Source organism: Microdochium trichocladiopsis (assembly GCF_020744255.1).
Source record: "Microdochium trichocladiopsis strain MPI-CAGE-CH-0230 chromosome Unknown B0I36scaffold_2, whole genome shotgun sequence".
Lineage (NCBI taxonomy): Eukaryota > Fungi > Ascomycota > Sordariomycetes > Xylariales > Microdochiaceae > Microdochium > Microdochium trichocladiopsis.
In genome coordinates, this window is record NW_025763545.1 from 3,461,214 (window position 1) to 3,478,963 (window position 17,750).

At 55.9% G+C, this 17,750-nt stretch overlaps 6 protein-coding genes across 6 annotated transcripts; 3 read left to right on the forward strand and 3 right to left on the reverse strand.

Moving 5' to 3' along the window:
• Positions 1-756: 756 nt before the first annotated feature.
• Positions 757-4,401, forward strand: B0I36DRAFT_359736 (uncharacterized protein; the record flags this gene model as incomplete). Its single annotated transcript, XM_046158185.1, has 5 exons — positions 757-1,811; positions 1,878-2,344; positions 2,405-2,692; positions 2,747-3,066; positions 3,124-4,401. The coding sequence occupies 5 exons, from the start codon at positions 757-759 to the stop codon at positions 4,399-4,401; spliced, it is 3,408 nt and encodes a 1,135-aa protein (XP_046017260.1).
• Positions 4,402-9,655: 5,254 nt separating this feature from the next.
• Positions 9,656-10,654, forward strand: B0I36DRAFT_212157 (uncharacterized protein; the record flags this gene model as incomplete). The annotated part of the gene is made up of 2 exons (XM_046148931.1): positions 9,656-9,868; positions 9,947-10,654. Coding segments are annotated over 2 exons (921 nt in total), but the record flags the coding sequence as incomplete, so codon positions are not given.
• Positions 10,655-11,045: 391 nt separating this feature from the next.
• On the forward strand, positions 11,046-11,788 carry B0I36DRAFT_315632 (uncharacterized protein). The gene has a single exon (XM_046152902.1). It carries the CDS (start codon positions 11,118-11,120, stop codon positions 11,535-11,537), a length of 420 nt encoding a protein of 139 aa, XP_046017262.1. The 5' UTR covers positions 11,046-11,117; the 3' UTR covers positions 11,538-11,788.
• A 629-nt stretch (positions 11,789-12,417) lies between these two features.
• On the reverse strand, positions 12,418-12,919 carry B0I36DRAFT_315633 (uncharacterized protein). Its single transcript, XM_046152903.1, has one exon. The coding sequence runs from the start codon at positions 12,852-12,854 to the stop codon at positions 12,558-12,560; it is 297 nt and encodes a 98-aa protein (XP_046017263.1). The 5' UTR covers positions 12,855-12,919; the 3' UTR covers positions 12,418-12,557.
• Positions 12,920-14,193: 1,274 nt separating this feature from the next.
• On the reverse strand, positions 14,194-15,229 carry B0I36DRAFT_372324 (uncharacterized protein; the record flags this gene model as incomplete). The annotated part of the gene is made up of 2 exons (XM_046160106.1): positions 14,194-14,864; positions 14,938-15,229. 2 exons carry the CDS (start codon positions 15,227-15,229, stop codon positions 14,194-14,196), a joined length of 963 nt encoding a protein of 320 aa, XP_046017264.1.
• A 686-nt stretch (positions 15,230-15,915) lies between these two features.
• On the reverse strand, positions 15,916-17,748 carry B0I36DRAFT_237958 (uncharacterized protein; the record flags this gene model as incomplete). Its single annotated transcript, XM_046149568.1, has 6 exons — positions 15,916-16,058; positions 16,132-16,362; positions 16,420-16,857; positions 16,939-17,439; positions 17,514-17,542; positions 17,720-17,748. 6 exons carry the CDS (start codon positions 17,746-17,748, stop codon positions 15,916-15,918), a joined length of 1,371 nt encoding a protein of 456 aa, XP_046017265.1.
• Positions 17,749-17,750: the final 2 nt, after the last annotated feature.

The window sequence follows — 17,750 nt, forward strand, 5'->3', positions numbered from 1 at the left end:
GCTCTCCTCGACGCGCGGGGGTGCTGCCCGGTTTCCAAGCCAGCCCGCGCCGCCAGTCCTGCACTGCACTGCGCTGCACTGCATCAAGACCAACCTTGAATCCTGCCCACTCACTGCCTGCACCGCGATCTGTCACAGTCCCCCGATTCTCGCATCACTCCTGCCAGGCTTTTCCTCCGTGCTCCAGCACCTTCTCCTGGCTGCGTTCTCTCGACGACTTGCTTGCTTACTTGACCGGCTTGTCGGCTGCCCACCGCGTCGCCCCCCGTCGTCCCTTGCCGTCGTCCCATTGGTGAATCCTCATCATCCATCTTTCCTCTGCCCGTGTGCTTCCCGCCTGCTCTCGTGCCTGCGAACCCTCGGCGAAGCTGTCGACTCTCGTGTAACCTTGGATCTCTTCCTCCCACCTGTGCTCGGTCAACGTCTCCGCTCGCGGTCTGGTGGCAATCCGACGGCATCCATCCTTTTTCAGCCCTGATCTTCTTTCTCGGATCCGTGGTCCAAGTTCGCAAACCACTGCGCTTCCACCATCGCCAAGTGGGGCATCCGCTTGGACACGGTTTCGGAGCTCTGGACGCTCGTCGTCATCTCAGGACCCTTGAAGTCGGAATTGGCTTCCATCCCCTTGCATTCTGCACGACTACTTGACTTCTGCTGGGATACCTCATGAGCGGCCATTCTTCCCACGCTCTCTAGAGCCATTGAGCGTGTGTCTGGGAGTGTCTCCAGAGGTGCTGCTCCTTAAGGTCCTCCATCATGGATACAATAGAACCGGTCAAGAAAGCCCAGAGGCGCCTCTCCTTTAAGCCGGGCAAGGCTCTGAGGTCTCTGAGCATCAGCTCCACCATCTCCAGCTCCTCCGAGACCGAAGTCTCCTCCCCGCAGAAGCGGCGGAACACGCTGCGGAAAAGCCTCCCATCCGATTATCTCAAAGACTATCTCGAGAGGCAACCGTCAAACAAGTCCACTGCCTCGGAGAATGTGGATCGTAATTCCAGCTCGACCGTCCCGACAACACCGTCACCCAAGAGTAGCACGACGACAAGCCTGCTAGGTGACAATGGCGGTATCTTGCGATACGGGCCATTGCAACCCGAGACCTCCATCCTGAAGGCGAAGAAGGAGTACGCTGTCTTGACACCGGCTGCCCTGCTCAAGTTCAAGTCTCACCAAGCCGCCGTTGATCACTTCCCATTCATTGCGAACCCGGATTACCACACCGGCGCCGACATATCGACGTTATCCCACATTCGAGATCCGCGGAGTGCAGCAGATACCACGGTCCCACTCGAACATATTGTCTCCGTCTTCAAAGACGAGGGAACCCGCCCATCCTTTGGTCTTGAAGTCTGGTGGAGAGAGCCAACCAGCTCGTCGACATTCACGTGCTTGGAGCTTGACTTCAGCCAGCCGGACGATCGCGACGAGTGGTTGAAGCAGATCAGATCTGCCATGAAGCAGCGAAGCAAGGCCTTGCTAGATGAGCAACCGCCGACGCATGTGGAATTCGTCTTTACACAAATCATCCAGGCCAAACACAAAGAGCTCAAGAATAGCCACATCGAGATATATCCCGTCGTGCCCCGACGGCCGTACACCAGAATACGGTCGACTTCTGGTGAGGTCAAGAAAGGCTGGAGGGATGGATGTTCCTTTTATCTCGCATTCAGCAAGAATCTTTGCATGATTGCGCAGTTCACGAAATCGCCCACTGGCCAGCCTGTCAATCCCAACATCGTACAGTTCGGCCTGGTGACGCTGTCTAGGGTGAATGCCAGTTCACACGATGAGAGGTTTGATCTCATTTTTCGGTATGCCAAGCTCCCTCATTGCGTTTCGTTCCTTCTAGTTGCTTCCTGTTGCTTACTTTTGGCTAGATTGCCCTTGGACAAGCCAACCAAACTCCAGCTGTCAAGTCGTCATCACCGCACCATAACCACCAAACTCCTCAAAGCGGACACATACCTCAAGCCTGCGTGGCCATTCTGGACTCGTCGCGAGATCTTCATCATTGATGGCGATTCGCAGCAAATTCACGTGCCTGAGGGCGAAGACTATGGCGGCTTCCGCAGAACTCTTGATGCCTTCATTGAGGGATATCATTGTTCCCCGGTAAACTGGACCGTGGTCTGGAAGAACGTTCGGCATGCCCCTGAGTTCCGCCTCCTTCCCCCAACGAAGGCGCCCCAGTACAGCCCGCACCAGCTTTTGGCCGTTTTCCGTGCTCTGCGTTTCAACGACTACTTTAAGTCCTTGTCTTTCCACAAGATTGATCTCTCACCCTTGGCGGGGCAGTACGACAACGCGTCACGTTATGAGTCTACCGTCTGGGTGTCACGAACTGGTACGTAGAGCTGTCCGACTGTACAACGACTAAATTCGCGTACTGACTTGCTTTGCACAGGAAAACGCAGTCTGACCCCCGGCGAGTACGAACTTACAGAGACAGCATCTGTCCTATTCCAGGAGTTGATAGCTTTGCTTCTCGGCTCGGAGTCAGTTCGCCACATTGACTTGACTGGGGCATTGAACAAGAGATGGACTCAGCAGATCATGGCACAGGAACCTGAGGAGACTCGGTCGTGCGAGATTTTACCGCCTATTGTCTTACTGTGGAAGTCTTGCCAAACTCGATGCAACTCCGTAAATATCAGCGACAACCCCCTTGGTAGCCCAGATGTGGCTGGTCTTTGTAAGCAGGGTGCTTCACCTGTTTTCTTATGTCTGTGCTAACTTTTGTTCTCAGCACGCAACCTACAAAACAGGCCGGATTTCCTGCGATCTTTCGCCTGTGCTCGTTGTGACTTGGACGAAAATGCCCTCAATACTCTGTGGGAGGGTCTACATGAGCACACTTCATCGCTCGAAGGCCTCGACGTGTCCAACAACCCCGGTCGACTCCAAGCGCAGAAGGTAGCGCACTTGTTGAATGATGCGCGACGGTTGAAGCGCATCAATTTAGCCAACACGGTAAAGGGGGACCTGGACGGGCCGTTGTTCAGGCCGTGGGATGCTGCAACATATGAGCCATGGAAGCTGGAAGAGATCAACATATCTGGCTGGAAGGTAAGCGCATTCCACCTGCACCATTGCTGGGGATAGCACACACTCACGCGTTCACAGATGAACTTTGACACTGTCACGGCAATTTCCAAATATCTTGAGCTGGACACGATGCACTCCTTGCGAATTCTCAACTTGACCAACTGCGGCCTCACAGGAGACATGGCAACAACAATTCTATGCCGTGTAGTCGGAAACCACGACCTCCGCGTCTTGCTCAATGGCAATCCCCTTGAAGATGAATCGACCGACTGGATCGATCTCATCCACGGCAATGAGGCACCTAAGCGACTGCACTTGGACATGATCCAGTTTCAGCAGGAGCGAAACTTTCATCGCCTTCTGAAGGCGCTGACACACAATAAGACCATCGAGTTCCTCAGTATGGTAGGCACGGGCCCGCCCAGTCGCGCAGGCTCAAAGACCTCAGAGCTTCTATACAGATTCTTTGAGCAGAACGACACTTTGGAGTATCTCGATATCTCTGGGTACAGCGGCAAGCTGGAGGACGGCCATCTTGGATGGGGCATGTCTGGAGCACTGGGCGGTCTCAAGAACAACACGTGCCTGCGCCAGTTGCGTGTGCGCAATCACGACATTGGAGCTGCTGAGGACATTACCGAGCTTTGTAGGGTTCTTGCTACTAACAAGAGTCTGGCCATGGTCGACTGTCAGAACAACAACTTCAGCCGGCAGCACTTTGGCAAGATTGCCATCGCACTTGCTCTCAATAAGCAGATTGTCTCATTTCCGCTGTCGAATGCCGACCGCGACTATGTCATCCAGGATGAAAAGGCGAAGTTCATCAAAAGCTGTGGCAAGCTGGGTAAGAACGCTGCCCTGTCCAAATCAAACGAGGTCCGCCTTGCAAACCTGATCACCCTTGTCAAATCGTCATGGGAACAGGAGGCGAAGAAGATTATCGCGGCTGTCCATGGCAATCGAGACGATCCAGTCAACTGGCCGCTGGACATTGAGCTCGACTACATTGATCGCTGGGACGACCCCTCCCTTGCACTTTGGATTGAATCGAAGGGCGGAGTTGGCGAAATCGTTAGAGGCACGAGCGATTTTGACAGCAAAGGCAAGGTCCCCAGGCACCTGAGCCGCAACCTAGATGCGACTCTGACGGACTGGCTGCCTCCTGTTGAGGAGTCATCACTCGGCAACAACTACACGACTGGCTCGTTTATGGCGTCCGAGCCGGTTCTCGGAACGTACACAATCACTGAAGAGTCCACGTCTTCGAAATACTCGTCGACCAGCTCTTTAGCATTAGGAGGCTATGCGCCTACACCACCGGATGGAAGCGATCGATATGCGTTACTGGCAAACTAATTTGGCCTGGAAACCACAATGCATGTGTCACATGCACACTGCAGTAGGCAATCCTGCGTGGACACAAGGTGAATGGTGTCCAGGCGGACCAGGAAGAAAAGCGTGCAGTATGTCATTGGTGTTTTGGGTTTAGGCATATGGCGGTGCTTGCAGGGTTGGATTTCTTGTTGATTTTCTTGGGGCGCTCCATTGTCTCGCGACTGTTGCATATGACTGCGTCTGTTTGATTTTCGTTTTGCATGCGATACCAATACTGCATCACTTTTGGTGAAGGAAGCAATAGAAGGAGTGGAGGGACGAATGAGGAAGATTGGAGATGACGCAATATCAGCTCTTGAATGGTCAAGAATGAGAATTATGGATGATTGCGCCTAAGCTGCGTGAGCCCTTTGCGTTGACATTGTGCAGACTGTGCCTGGAACGAACTAAGCAATGAGGATCGCGCTCCATTGCGAAGAGCCCGGAGTCGGAAGACTCGTGAACGACAAAAGGTCATGGGAACGGGGGGGAACGAAAGGCAAAGCCCGATCACATGCATCGCTTTAGAACCCTCGTGGCTGTGTGGCATTGAAGGGGACGAAGGTTCCCATGCAATTTGTACAAGGCGATGATGACCACGGGCTTCTCGGCTCGCCAGTCTCGCAATTATGCCTTTTCTTTCCCCCCTTCCTTTGTAAGAGCCCATCTTGATGTGAGTGACACACGAGCAGGCTAGACTGGTGAAGTGTGTAGCAATGACCAAGTCAACAATTTTCAAGTTTCTTTGACAACCTAGGTACTGGGTTTGGTTTTGTTTTCCCCCACTGTCCGGAAAGCTGTATCATCATCAACTCTTCCACACATTGTGGAGAGATTCTGACATTTCTGAGCGCGCAGGGAGGTTATCAATTTGCTAACTATTGCTATCCGCTCGTTGAATGGACTGGCGTCCTGGCAGCATGACAAACGGCAAGACGACGTCTCTCGCGCCGCCGTAAGTGGTCGAACTACCTAATACAGGAAAACAAGATAAGTCCTTGGGCGGCCAATAGGTAGGCTCGAGGGGAGGAGGTGGGGGGGGATGTGATGTGATATGTGATGTGCTGTGTGTGTCGTGCTATGCAATGCTGTGCAACGAAGCTTCCTGGTTGTCTTGTGTCCATTTTGGTCCAGAACCATGGATGGGGAACCGTCCCCGTTCCGTCTTTGAAAGCAAGGGGGACTCGCGCGAAATCCTGCTTTTTTGTTTTCGTGTGTTTCGCTGTGAGATCCACCCTCAAAGAATCGAGTCTGATGTTACGGCCGGGTTTGGATGAGACTTGCGGCGCGGTTTCCTTGACGACGACGGACGGCGGCGGCGGCTTCCGGGGGGGGGGGGGGGCTATCAAACCATGAAGCAAGCAATCAAGCAGATCGATGCAGCTTCGATCGAGTGCCTGCGGCGGACGCGCGGATAAGTGTGTTTCAGATTTTCTTTATTCTGTACGCCTTGTCTCGGGTGCCCGCGGGACGTGGAAGAGCACAAAGACGACACAGACATAAACCACCCCCACCTCCCAAAAAAAAAAAAAAAGCAGGGGGAGTCGACGTGGGACGAGCTCCCGCGCTCAGGATAGTTGTTGGCTATTGCTCCATTCTACACGACGTGCCGTGCAACCCGGCGAAAGTGTTCGTCTGGCAAGCCTCTAAGATTCACGATGGTTCACGAGGAGGGGGCACAGACGCATGGGGCTGTGTGCGCACGCCAGCCCAGAAGGATGGAGAAATAAAGCTTTGGGCAAGGTTTCGTGGCGTTGTTTTGTCCTCACCGAAGAAAATGAGTGACGTCTGCTTTTCTTTTGACCGTGTGAAGAATCTTTGTGTGATGGGGGTCACATTCTGGCCTGAGCAATGATCAGCCCGGGGGTTCCAATTGCCAGCAGCATGGGCGGCTGAGTGAGATTGCGCAGAGTCAATAAAGCACCAGGATCCGGGGGTTTGCAAAAGACCTTATGACTTCACTGGCATGGTCAGGGCCAGGACGCACGCTCAGCCGACTGGGAAGGACCTTGGAGTTTGGAAATTGGCCGGCGCCGGGTTTCCCAGCAGCCTGGGACGGTCCACTTTTGACGGAGCTTTCTTTTTTTTCTTCGTTCCTTCACGATACCCTGTGGAGCGCAGACGATCACTGCCAGGGGGGAACAGCACGCAGTGCCGACAGCGCGAGTGGTGTCGACTCCTCTAGTCACAGAGAGCACTTGTCGTCGAGGATCGTGCAAATGCAAGTGCTGTGCGAGGACTGTGCAAAGACCCGAAGCTCGTGCGACCGGCGGCAGGCGTGAAACACGCAGGCGACGTCTAAGCGGACGGAAGGTATGCCCGGGTATCGTGCCCGCTTCCGAGGAAAGGGCGCCGTTGAGGACGGGCGGGTGTTGTCGATGCTCTAAAGTGGTAGCTAGGCTCTAGGCGCCTTAGCTCGGCCGGATGTGGTGGAGAAGGAGACTGGACCCTGGATTAGATTGGAACGGGACATGTCAAACAAAGACTGCAGCCCACAAGGGTCGAGATGCCGACTAGTCGTGTTGACCTCGTGCAGACGAAAAGACGCCTGAAGGGCGAGCTCCACGTTGAGCGAGGCTGGAGGAGGATGATGGTGATGATGGTGATGATGAAGCTGAGCATTCTAGTGGCGCGGCTAGGGTTTGATTGCAGCACAAAGATTGCCCTTCTGGAGGGGACACGTGTAAGGCGACCTGAGAGCAAGGTTTGGGCACGTCGCTGTGGTAATCAAGGCATGGGCAGCTGGTGCGCCATTCTCGAGCCATGGCGACTGTGCTTTGGTGTTGTTGTTGCTCGGGTGGGGCGCAGGCGGGCGGGGCCAACCAAGATTGCACGGCTCCAGGTCTCGTCTTGGCCGGCCCAGGTCATCGTGACGTGACCAGGAGAACTGGAGCACCTGCCCTGATGCGCCGGAGACGACTGCCCGCACGCAGCACCAGACTTGACTTGACGGGGTCCCTGGAGCCTCCAGCCTTGCAGCATCCATCACATCGACCCTCGCCTGGCAGTGGCGCTCCCGATGCCCATTCTCGCCCGCCCTTGCGGCCGTACCCTTAGAGCTGCCCCGTGAATTCAAGGCCGAGTCGACGTAATACCTTCCGAAGGTTCTTAAGCTTCCAGGCATGCGCGGCGCAGCAGCCGTTTTGTGGTTTTGGCTTTGGGGGATCCGGCACGTGCAGCAAGCCTGAAAGTCTGCTGTTGCCCAGCAGCGACCTGAGGGTACTTACCTTAGTGCACCTTAAGGTATGCATGCGGTTGCAGCCAACCATTGGCAGCACGCCCGCCCGTGCTAGCCGCGTCGATGCTAGCGGCGGCCTAGCTGGACGCGATGCGGCGGTCCTGCCTCTTTCCAGCAACCTCACAGCTCCAGCAGGCGCCCTCATTGGCCCATCTTGTGCTTCAGGGGTTCTTGTTGAACGCATCTCATTTCCAGACCGGTGCCAGCCAGTCGGTCAGGCCAGCGCCCGCAGGCAAAGGTCGAGCAGCACAGCTGTGAGATGGCCTCCTCGACCGAACTTATACCCCGGCAGTCCGCTTCGGCCACATCCTGCGCATTGTCCTTCTTCCACGGCCTCTTGAAACCACCGCCCTCGATTAGACACCGCCTAATCGCTACGTACGCTACGCGTCTCGCTCGCCTGTCGCGCACAGCACACACACACACACACACACACACATACACACACACGCTGCCTGTCGAGCCCCGGTCTGCCTCCTGGTGTGTCAGCAGTGCCGCCCCCTGTCAGGGTCTGACGCAGACCTGCCCTGCTGCTCACTGGCACGCTCGCCGGCTGCCCAATCTCCCCAGGGCCCTGCCACTCCATGCCAGGGCACTTCTGCGGCGTCGCATTGGTACCTGCATACTTGCGTCGCAGTCTGCTGTCATTGTGTGGTTCGTAGCCTCCAGCAGCACGCACTGCTCACTCCGGCTCAGCCACAAGAGGCCCAAGCGAGCGAGCGTCTGCGTTGTGCCTGGTGGTTCCAGAAACCGACCTCCTTACGCCCTTTCCGCGAGGCCGTGCTTCGCCGCTGTCTGAGATTCCTCTCTGGCCCGCTGCCCCGAGACATGCTCGAGGGGTCCTTGCACCTCTCGACCACCCAGCCTCGAGTCTGACACGCTGACGGGGCACCAAGTTCACGGGAAGCCGCCGTTCGTACGGAACGTGGGAAGCATCGCAAAAACAAAAAAAGCATTCTTTGACATTGACAGAGCCGGTGGTGGGCCCCGGTGGACTCATCGTCTGAAGTCGTCGCCGTCAACATGGATCCCTCGGCGACGCTCTTCACCTTCATGCTGTAAGTCATAGCCTATCCAGTATTGTCATTTCCTTCCATTGCTTCTTCCTCGACCCCAGTCCCTGTCATTCCACAGCCTGGCGCTTCCCTACTTAGACACGCGCACGCTTCCCATTGGCCTCCCAGCGCATCGGGTCATTTGCCTAGTAATCTTTTTTTCCTTTTCTTTCCTTTTCCCGACATCACAACCAATTCCCCTTCCAGCTCAATCCATGGATGTCCCCCCATCTGGACACATGGCTGTCTTGGTCGTGGCTGCTGGCCAGACTGGACCCACCCAGCACCCGGATTGCCCGCCTAGGGACGAAAAGCAACTCGAAAGCTTCCTTGCTGGGCACAAGCACCCACAAGGCAAAGCTTAACAAAAGAAACACGTCCAATATCCAGGCAAGGATGCTCTGTGCTTTCACTGCTCGGGCCCTTGATGTGCGGTGCCTGATGGCCTCGGGATGTGCGCGGGTCCGAAAGGCTGATGTCTCATGCTTATGCGTGAGCCGCCTGCATGATGCATCACATACCATTCCTGGCCTCTCCCAAGGGTTGGACCCCAACCACCCCTGCCACATTCCCCATGCCACCCCCAGATGCTGGGCCTGCTTCACATCCCTGGCGGGCTTCTGTGCAACACACACACACACACACAGTCAGATTAATTCCCAAGTGGCAAGAGATCGCCTGGCCACGAACCTTCTTCACAGCGAGTCCGATCCATCCGAACATGTCTCGGCGTGGCTGCAGAGCGGGCGGGCGGTAATAAACCCGTGTTCATAAACATTGGCCCGTCCGTGTCTCCGTCCCGTTTGCCTTTATATACAATCAAATATCCCCCCCATACTCCTGCTGTGCCTGTAGCTTTGCGTCCAAGAAGAAGAAGAACGGACAAGAAAGAAAACAAAGATCCCCAGCGCACTCGGCTCGAGGCTGACAACAGTCACTCCAAAGCGAGACGGACCCATCGGTGCAAACCGTGACGCTTATCGGCTCGTGGGACAACTTTTCACAGCACTACGCCATGGAGCGTGATGTCCGGCGCGACCAGGGTCAATGGCGAGGCTGCCACGCTCTGCAGAAGCAGCCAAATGAAGCCGGCTTTGCCGCCAACAAGCGGAGTGGAGGAGGACCGCTTCGGATGGGTCAGACGTACCACTATTATGTGAGTCTTTCACTTCGCCCACTCCGCGCGACCAGGACCGGGGTCTGACTGCTAATTCGGGACGTACCCATACCATAGTACGAGGTCAATGGCACTCAAGAGACCCATGACCCCAGACAGCCGACAACTACAACATGCCCTTCCCTCCCAGGCCAGATCGTAAATACCCTCGAGGTTCCCACCGAGCACTCGCTGCGATTTCGAAGCTGTTCCATGAACAATCTCCGCCAGTCCGACTACAAGACCATCAACCCTAAACACAAGTTCAAGACACCAATGCCACCTCAACCATCGACTGTGGCCGCCGCCGCCCCAGACGTTCGTGTGGGCTCGGCTCCGGCCATCCAACTCATGCGCAAGAGGTCGGCGCGCTCGCTTTCACCCAGTCCCAAGTGGACTGCTTCGGCTCGTAAGATATTCGGCACCATCCGACCATCCAGCCGTGAAGGCAACGGCTCGGCACGTACACTGGCCGACTGGGACGCCGATGTGTCGACACTTGGGCCGGCTGCTTCTCCGGAAAGAGCGCGCAGCGTCACGCCCTCGGGCAGCACCCGGTCTCGTGATATTTCGCCTGATTCTCTGCGAAGATTCCTGCTTGGGGAGGACATCCCGACTGCCGCACCTGCCGAGCTTAGCAAGCCCGTGGTGTGGAACCACGACGACATGATCGAGGACAACGACGATGATGACAACTTTGCCACTCTCACTACTTCCCCTACTCTGGACAACATGCCCTTCACGACGCTGTCGCCCCCTTCCTTCATGCGCAGCACCTCGACGCAACTGCCTTTGGTTGCCACGGGCTTGAGTGCGCCGCCTCCGCCGCCGCACCGGCCGCCCCCGATAGTGGTGCCAAGCTCAGATGCCAGTCCGGCCAACACCATCCAGCTTCGTATTCCCAAGTCTCGCTTCATCGCCCGAGTAGATTCCCCAACGGCGCTGTCCCCTACTTCGCACACCTCTGGGGAGTCTCGAGGAGACAAGAGCCAGGTTTCGTTCTTTGATGAGTCCGAGGACGAGGTAGCTCAAGACCGGACAACGCTCCGTCGATCGCCGGCGGTCAAGTCGAAGACAAGTCCAGCATTCAGTGGTTACAGGTTACCGCAACCTGCCATCGACGGTTCAGAGAAGGGGAGCGGTCCCATCGCTGTCGCTTTCGGATCGCCATCCATCGTGGCGCAAGCTGGCGATGGCGTTGTCATGCCTCTAGGCCACCCCGACGTGCTCAGCCTACCTCAAATTGAAGATGGCCTTGGTGATCTGGTCGACGACCTCAGCTGGATCACTGGCATTGTCTCATCCAAGAATGCTTGAAGCAATTGCCATCACCATTCGTTCCAAGGACCCTCGTGTACTCTCTGTACAAGAATCACGACAAACCATGTACTACACAACCACTTTTCATTATTGCATAGCTTTCGGCGCTCAACCTTTTTTTTGCCCTTCACATTTACACGGGGTTTGGACTTTACGGGACAGGAATCTGTTTTTACAACACATGGTTCCGTTTACCACCATGGGGAGTCCCGCTGTTCCTTTTCGTACAGCAACAACAACAACGCTTGGGCGGGACACGACAGGCACGAGGTATAATCTTCGAGTTGGACATTTTATAAACTTAGACTTGGGCGGTACAAGATCTCGCGATCTATTTGTTTACATTTAGGATCACGACTTTTTCTCCGGGGTTTTTTTTTTTTGCTTTCCCTTTTCGTGCAGCCGAAAGCAGGCCGCACAGATGTACCATGTACGACGACGGGAAGGGAGCTACGATACGAGCACAGATAGTTGACGCAAGGGACACACAGGCATTATTGCACTGCCTCCTCGAAAAGAGAAATCAAAACTTTATTCGTTCCATTACGAACTTTTGCGTAAATCGGCTGGCGTGTGTGTGTGTGTGTGTGTGTGTGTGTGTGCGCCTTGGCTGGCAGGTAGAGTGAAGATCTTCTCGCGATAGACGCGCGGCGCGCCTCCCAGAAATTGAAGCCGCCCCTGCCTGCCTCCCTGCCTCCCTGCTGACCAGCATAGCCAACTCTATCTTTGTCAATGACGAATGCGCGCGCAAATGCCCTTGCCGTTTGATCTATGATCGCCCCCGGCCAGCCAGCCGGGGTCTTTTTTGGTCTTTAACCCCCCTCCCCCTGGCGCTGGCTGGCCAAGTTAAGCGAGGGGAGAGAAAAGAAGCACGTCCCCTTTGTACGACAGTACTTGCATTGAAAACTCTCCTTGCGACTCTCTCGCTCTCTCTCTCTCTCTCTACCCCTTGGCTGGTCGGCCAGTCGGCCCTGGCCTGGTAGACTTCGCCCCCTTCCACAGCAACAAGGGCCCCAGTTCTTCAATGCATGCAGGGGCTTTTTTTCGGAGAATGAGAGACACAACATGCACGCATTGCGCGCGCACCCCGGCACCCCCTGCACGATGCTGCTGTTGGTTAGCAGTTTGTTCTAGAAGGTCCCGCAGAAGGAAGGGGGAGGTGACAATCAAAAAGAAAATCAGAGAGAAAGCTAATTGGTCGGGGTTTGTTCCTGCGAAGAAGGCAAGGGGGCGCATTGGAAGAGAAAGCGGAAGGGGTAAGGGGGATCGACCGACGACATGTGTGCGTGTGTGTGTGTGTGTGTCACAAAACTTGCCTGAGCCGGTTTCCCCGAGTGCTACATTGACTGTTCGGCTAATGGTATTATTATTATTTTGACTTTTCACTACCGGTATTGTTCAGTATTGGGGTATTAGGGGTTCTCTTGGGGCCTTGTTTGCCATTTTTGGAGGGAGGTGGAGGGGTCAGCCTCGGCATGGCAGGGCAGGACACACAGCAAGGGCCATGATTATATTCTCTCCAATGTGGTTTATGGTTTTGGGGGAATATCTCGGGGATTCGGAACAGCCGGGCGAAGAGAGCGAGGTCAGAACGCCGGTTTCCACCAACGAGCATAATGCGCGAATTCCCTTGCACGGGAACCGGGGAGGGGGTTATCATCATCATCGTCGTCGTTGTCGTCGTCGTCGTCACCTGCGACGCTTCAAAAACCGATTGGGGGAAGAGAGAAGTTCTCGTCACTTAGCCAGGCGTTGACGTACCTGGACTTATTCTCGGAAGTCCCCCCCCCCGTCTATAACTTCAGGGTGCGATTTCCTGCGACGCGTCCCATTCCCCCTCTCGCTCCCTCTCGCTCCCTCTCACTCTCTCACATGCTCTTCGTATTGCAGGATATCTAAGCACCGGGGCCTACTGAAAAGTCATGCATGGGATATTAGTAACAACAGAGGTAACAAAGACGCTGCTGCATTGCTAGGTGTATATTCAGGCGGAAGTTTCCACTGGCGTGTAACAAAAGCCCCAGGAGCGCGATATGCAAGCAACGATACCACAATCCCCAACCTCGTCAGGGGGAGGGAGGTTTCACTTCATCATGCCAGAAAAGCTTGCCAACGGGTAAACTTTTGCCCCCCTGGTGCACCCGGACAGGGCTGCTGGATCAGTAATCCCGTTGAGAGGTCGAGTGGGCGAAGTGAGGTGAGTGATCTGGCAGGGGACCAAACCGACGATGATGACGACGACGACGACGACGGTGGCAGCGGCTGGAGCTGCCATTATGGCGAAGTCGAGCCCCAATCTCTACAGGGGGGACTCGTTGCTTTCGCGCAGAGCCCAGACGCCGGCCGGTGCATGGTGTTTTCGAGTTTCGCGGATATCCCCGTTGGAGCTTCCCCCTTATTGAAGCCCTGTGCATCAAGAAACTTCAAGGTTCTCCAGGGCGAGAGAGAGGGGGAGAGGTAGGAAGCGCTTTGATATTTTTCCAAAGTCTTTTTTCAAGAGGCAGGAGGCAGGAGCCAAAGGGGGCCAGGACGCGTATGTACTGTTGACCAAGCGCCCCCTGGCATATTTAAAGTACATAAAGTGCTTAGCATGCGAGGAAAGAAGGTTTGAGTGTCAGGGGTCCAGAAGGTTTAAACGCCCTGGAAGCAGGGTACGCCGGGCACGCCGGCCTGCCTCATGGATGCTGGTCCCGGGGGGCGGCACGTCAAGAAGGTCCCTTAGGTGCCGCCAGATTGGTACGTATGTCAGAGGCCGCGCTTTGCATGATTGTCCGCTCTGATTAGGGGTCTTCCTTACCAAACTTTTGGACAGAGGGCCGGGCGGTATTGTCTACCGTGACTTTGAGCAAGGTATAGGGAGGTTCACGTGCGTGCAGCGATACCATTGGCACGCATCCTTTTGGAAGTCCATTGTACAATATTTCGCAAGAGAATGCAGGCCTGGATTTTCACGCCCGGGACCCAGGACGGTCACAGCGGATTTCAACCAGCTGAAGTACACTATCCTATCGGGCCGCCTGATCAAAGTCATAGCTATTCCCAAACCCTCGATCAAGATAGCCCTTCCTGGCCTTGTCCACTGAAACCCAGTCCACCGGGACCTCGAGCCCCAGCTCCCCGCGAGCGTCCAGCTCCTCGAGCACGGGCCGGATGTCCTCGGCAAACTCCAGCCTCATCGGGTTGCGGTACCAGCTGGCAAAGTGAATCATCGCGAGCATGACGCGCACCTGGCCCGTGGAGCTGAGGTTCGGCATGCCCGCGTGCCACAGCCGCAGGTCCCGGATGACAATGCTCCCTTTCTTCACCGGGGGCTGACACTCGCCGCCGCGGAACGGGTTCTGGGCGTCGGCCTTCCACTGGTCCATGACCTGCTGCCGGATCCGCCCGCTCGCGCGGTCTCCGTGCGCGCCTTCCTGCGTGTCCCGGCCGTGGGTGGTGTGCGTGCCAAGCCAGAGCTCCGTGGAACCGTTCTCGGGAGTCATGTCGACAAGTGGGATGTTGACGACGAGGGCGAAGGGGTGGCTCGGGTGGGCAAAGTCGGCGTCCGAATGGACCGGTTGACGCTGGGGCTGCTGTGACGATCCTGAGAGCGGAGGCATCGCCGAGTTGGCTGAGCAGAAAGTCCATTTGGGCCTTGGGCCGAGGACGCTGGACGTGATTTGCGTGCCGATTTTGTCTACGTGTCACCGAGTGAGAACCCGTCTCTGCCAGGTGCGTGTCTGATGTGGGAGATATGGGAGTTCACTTACTAGCAAATATGGACGGGTAAAAGTATTCCGCCCACGGAGGCGGATCCTGCTGCAGGTTTCCGAGGTTGTAGTTGTACGGTCCATCCGTCCCGCGAGCCTGCAAGGCCAGCGCGTCCTCGGTCATCTTGGTATTGAGCTGGTTAATGTGCTCGTGGGGAATGACATCTTCGACCACAACGAGGCCATCCTGGTGGAGACTTCGAACAGCAATCTCGACATTCCTCTCGTCGAGCTTGCTGTTCTTGATCTCGCTGGCACTGGGCCTGATGACGGTGGGGAGCTTCCCGGTCATGACTGATGCGAAGCCTCTGGTCGAGGACTGAAGGAGCGCAGATGGCTTGATCTTGCTGCTTGTCCGGACAAGCTGCCGAGCGAAATTCATAATGAGTCTGAAGAAGAAGAGGAATCGTCTCGGTATATCTCGTACACCAAGGCTTGCGGAGTTGACCAGTTCCTAGGTGGTGGCAGACCAGATAATGCTTTAGTGAACAACAGCAGATGGCACGACGCCCGACGACCTCAGAACGGGCAAACCGTGCTGGTCTTTATACTTGAAAGATGCTGGCCATGCTGCTGTCAACCATGGCCGGCGGCTGCTCACATCGTCGGTGCGGAGAAGTTCCAGCCTCAAAAGTGGTGTAAGTCGTCGCCTCCAAAGCCGAGCTCGGCTTTCGACCCGCCTTTTAGCGGCGAGCTAGTGACTCGTGGTCTGGGGTTCCGCATCCGTTCCACGATGACGGGCCAATAGAAAGACGCAGATTTCAGCCATCTAGAAATCCTGGATGGGAGAAGGACGAATCGGGACGTTCAAAAACAGCCAAGGAAGTGGGAGTGTCATGGCTGACTGTGGGGTTGGGCGAAACTTGACATGTTTGTGGAGGAAGTGCGTTGCGTCCCGGGTCTGATCTGGTTTGCAATTGACAAGTGGCCTATTAGTCTCGAAGGGTCGATCGAAGGGTCGATCGAGCACAGATTGCCTCAACGATGCCCGAGCTCGGCTTTCCAGTGCGCCTCAAGACGACCGACAATTCGCTGGACTGGCCACCCCGTCCTCTTCTGACACGCAAACAGATGTCGTATGATGTCCTCTTGTACTGCTTTATCGTGTATGAATCGCGCACCTTGAGGCTCAATTCTGATTAGCCCGGTAATCGAGAACGTCTCCCAGCCAGCACCGTGTGACTGGTTACTCACAGAACGATATTGGCCCAAAGGCATTCACAATCACCGCGGGACTGTTGGACGTGAACGCTATGCCACATATCTCCATGGCTGCAGCCTCCAAGAACTCCTCGCGCCCTTTGCATTCAGAGAAGTGCGGTTGGTAGGAAGACGCCAGCTCGATAATATCTGCTTGTCGTTTCTGGGCTGGGGCTCTGCTCGAGAGGACGCATAAAGCTACAAGAAAGTAATGCCACGCGGAGGCTACCATGGTGTGTCAGTCCCAAGATGGCTCCTAAGGTTAAAGAGGGTGAAGTATACCGTGGCAGTCTTGAAGCACGCGGACAGAGGGCAAGTCCGAAGCGACTGCCTTGCCGGCTGCTCGTGAGAAAGGATAGACAGTGCCCGCGACTTGTTGAATCCAGCCCCGCAGCGCACCAATCCAAGTCGTCCAACTCGTATCAGACGACGTCGCATTTCTGCCAAAAAGACCATTGATGATACTGCCCAATACCACGGACATGTTGTTCAAGTGATCGTGATCGGTCCCTGTTGCGCTTGGCGGCACAAACACTGCTGCAAGATCAATCTTTAGTGGACACTCGCCAAAGAGGCTGAAGGTTATGTCCTCGCGCAGGTAGTTCCAAAATCCCTGCAGTAGCAGGCTCCCTGTGCTGGCGTGGTCATGTCCGAAGCCTCGATGCGGCTGTGATGCGAGAGAGTAAGCTCCTTGAAGATGTCTGTTGGGATCGGCATCCTCTGACCAAGGCAACGACATTTGAGCATCAGCATACAACAGCCCCTCAAAGATGACGACGACTTGAGGCGGAAGGTCCTCACCAGAGAGAATCTCGTACGATCGCAGCAGACACGTCGCAGCCAGCGCAATCCCATTTTCCAACAATCTCGAGTCTGACTCCGTCAGGCCGATCAGGGCATGAATACACATCCCATGATAAGACTCGGCCGCCGGGCGAGCAGAGGGCATGCTGGTCCTGGCCAAGTGCATAGCCGACAAGGCCATGAGCGCATTGAACAAGAGCGCCTCATCGAGCGCGAGGATGGGGACCTGGACCGCAAAGTGCCGGCGGCCGTCGCTGAGATCATACCATGGCGCGAGCTCGGCAATGTAGTGCTGGAAGAAGTCTGCTGTCCGTGACGACTGGAGTGCGTCGCGCGGCGAGGTAACAGGTGTGGCTGCGCCGCCGCAGTCCTTGCTGCTGTCGTCTGCTTGCTCGGCAGAGTGCCTGAGCTCCTGCCGGACTTTAGGCGCTCGCTTTGCGCGATCGCAGTACCGCCCGATGCGACTACACTGCCCGCAGATGGGTTGGGCCTGGTCACCTGAGTCGCAATGATCAGGCTAGTTCTCGCCCAAGCCGAATGCGAAACGGGGCTAGACAGCGACCTGGACTCACACTTGATCTTGCGGTATCGGCAAGTGTTGCTAGTGTTTGCGATCAGCAGATGACGAAATGCTACACGCGCTGGCGTGACCCAAGTGAAGGTCCTCGTCTACACGCATTGCACCCCACGCATGGACAGCGTACCAAGCTAAGTCGATGTTTGTCAGCCATGACTCCGGGAGGGGGCAGTCTCGTATACACGCATGATGATGGGATACCTACAAGATTTGTTGAAGACTCGTGGCATGA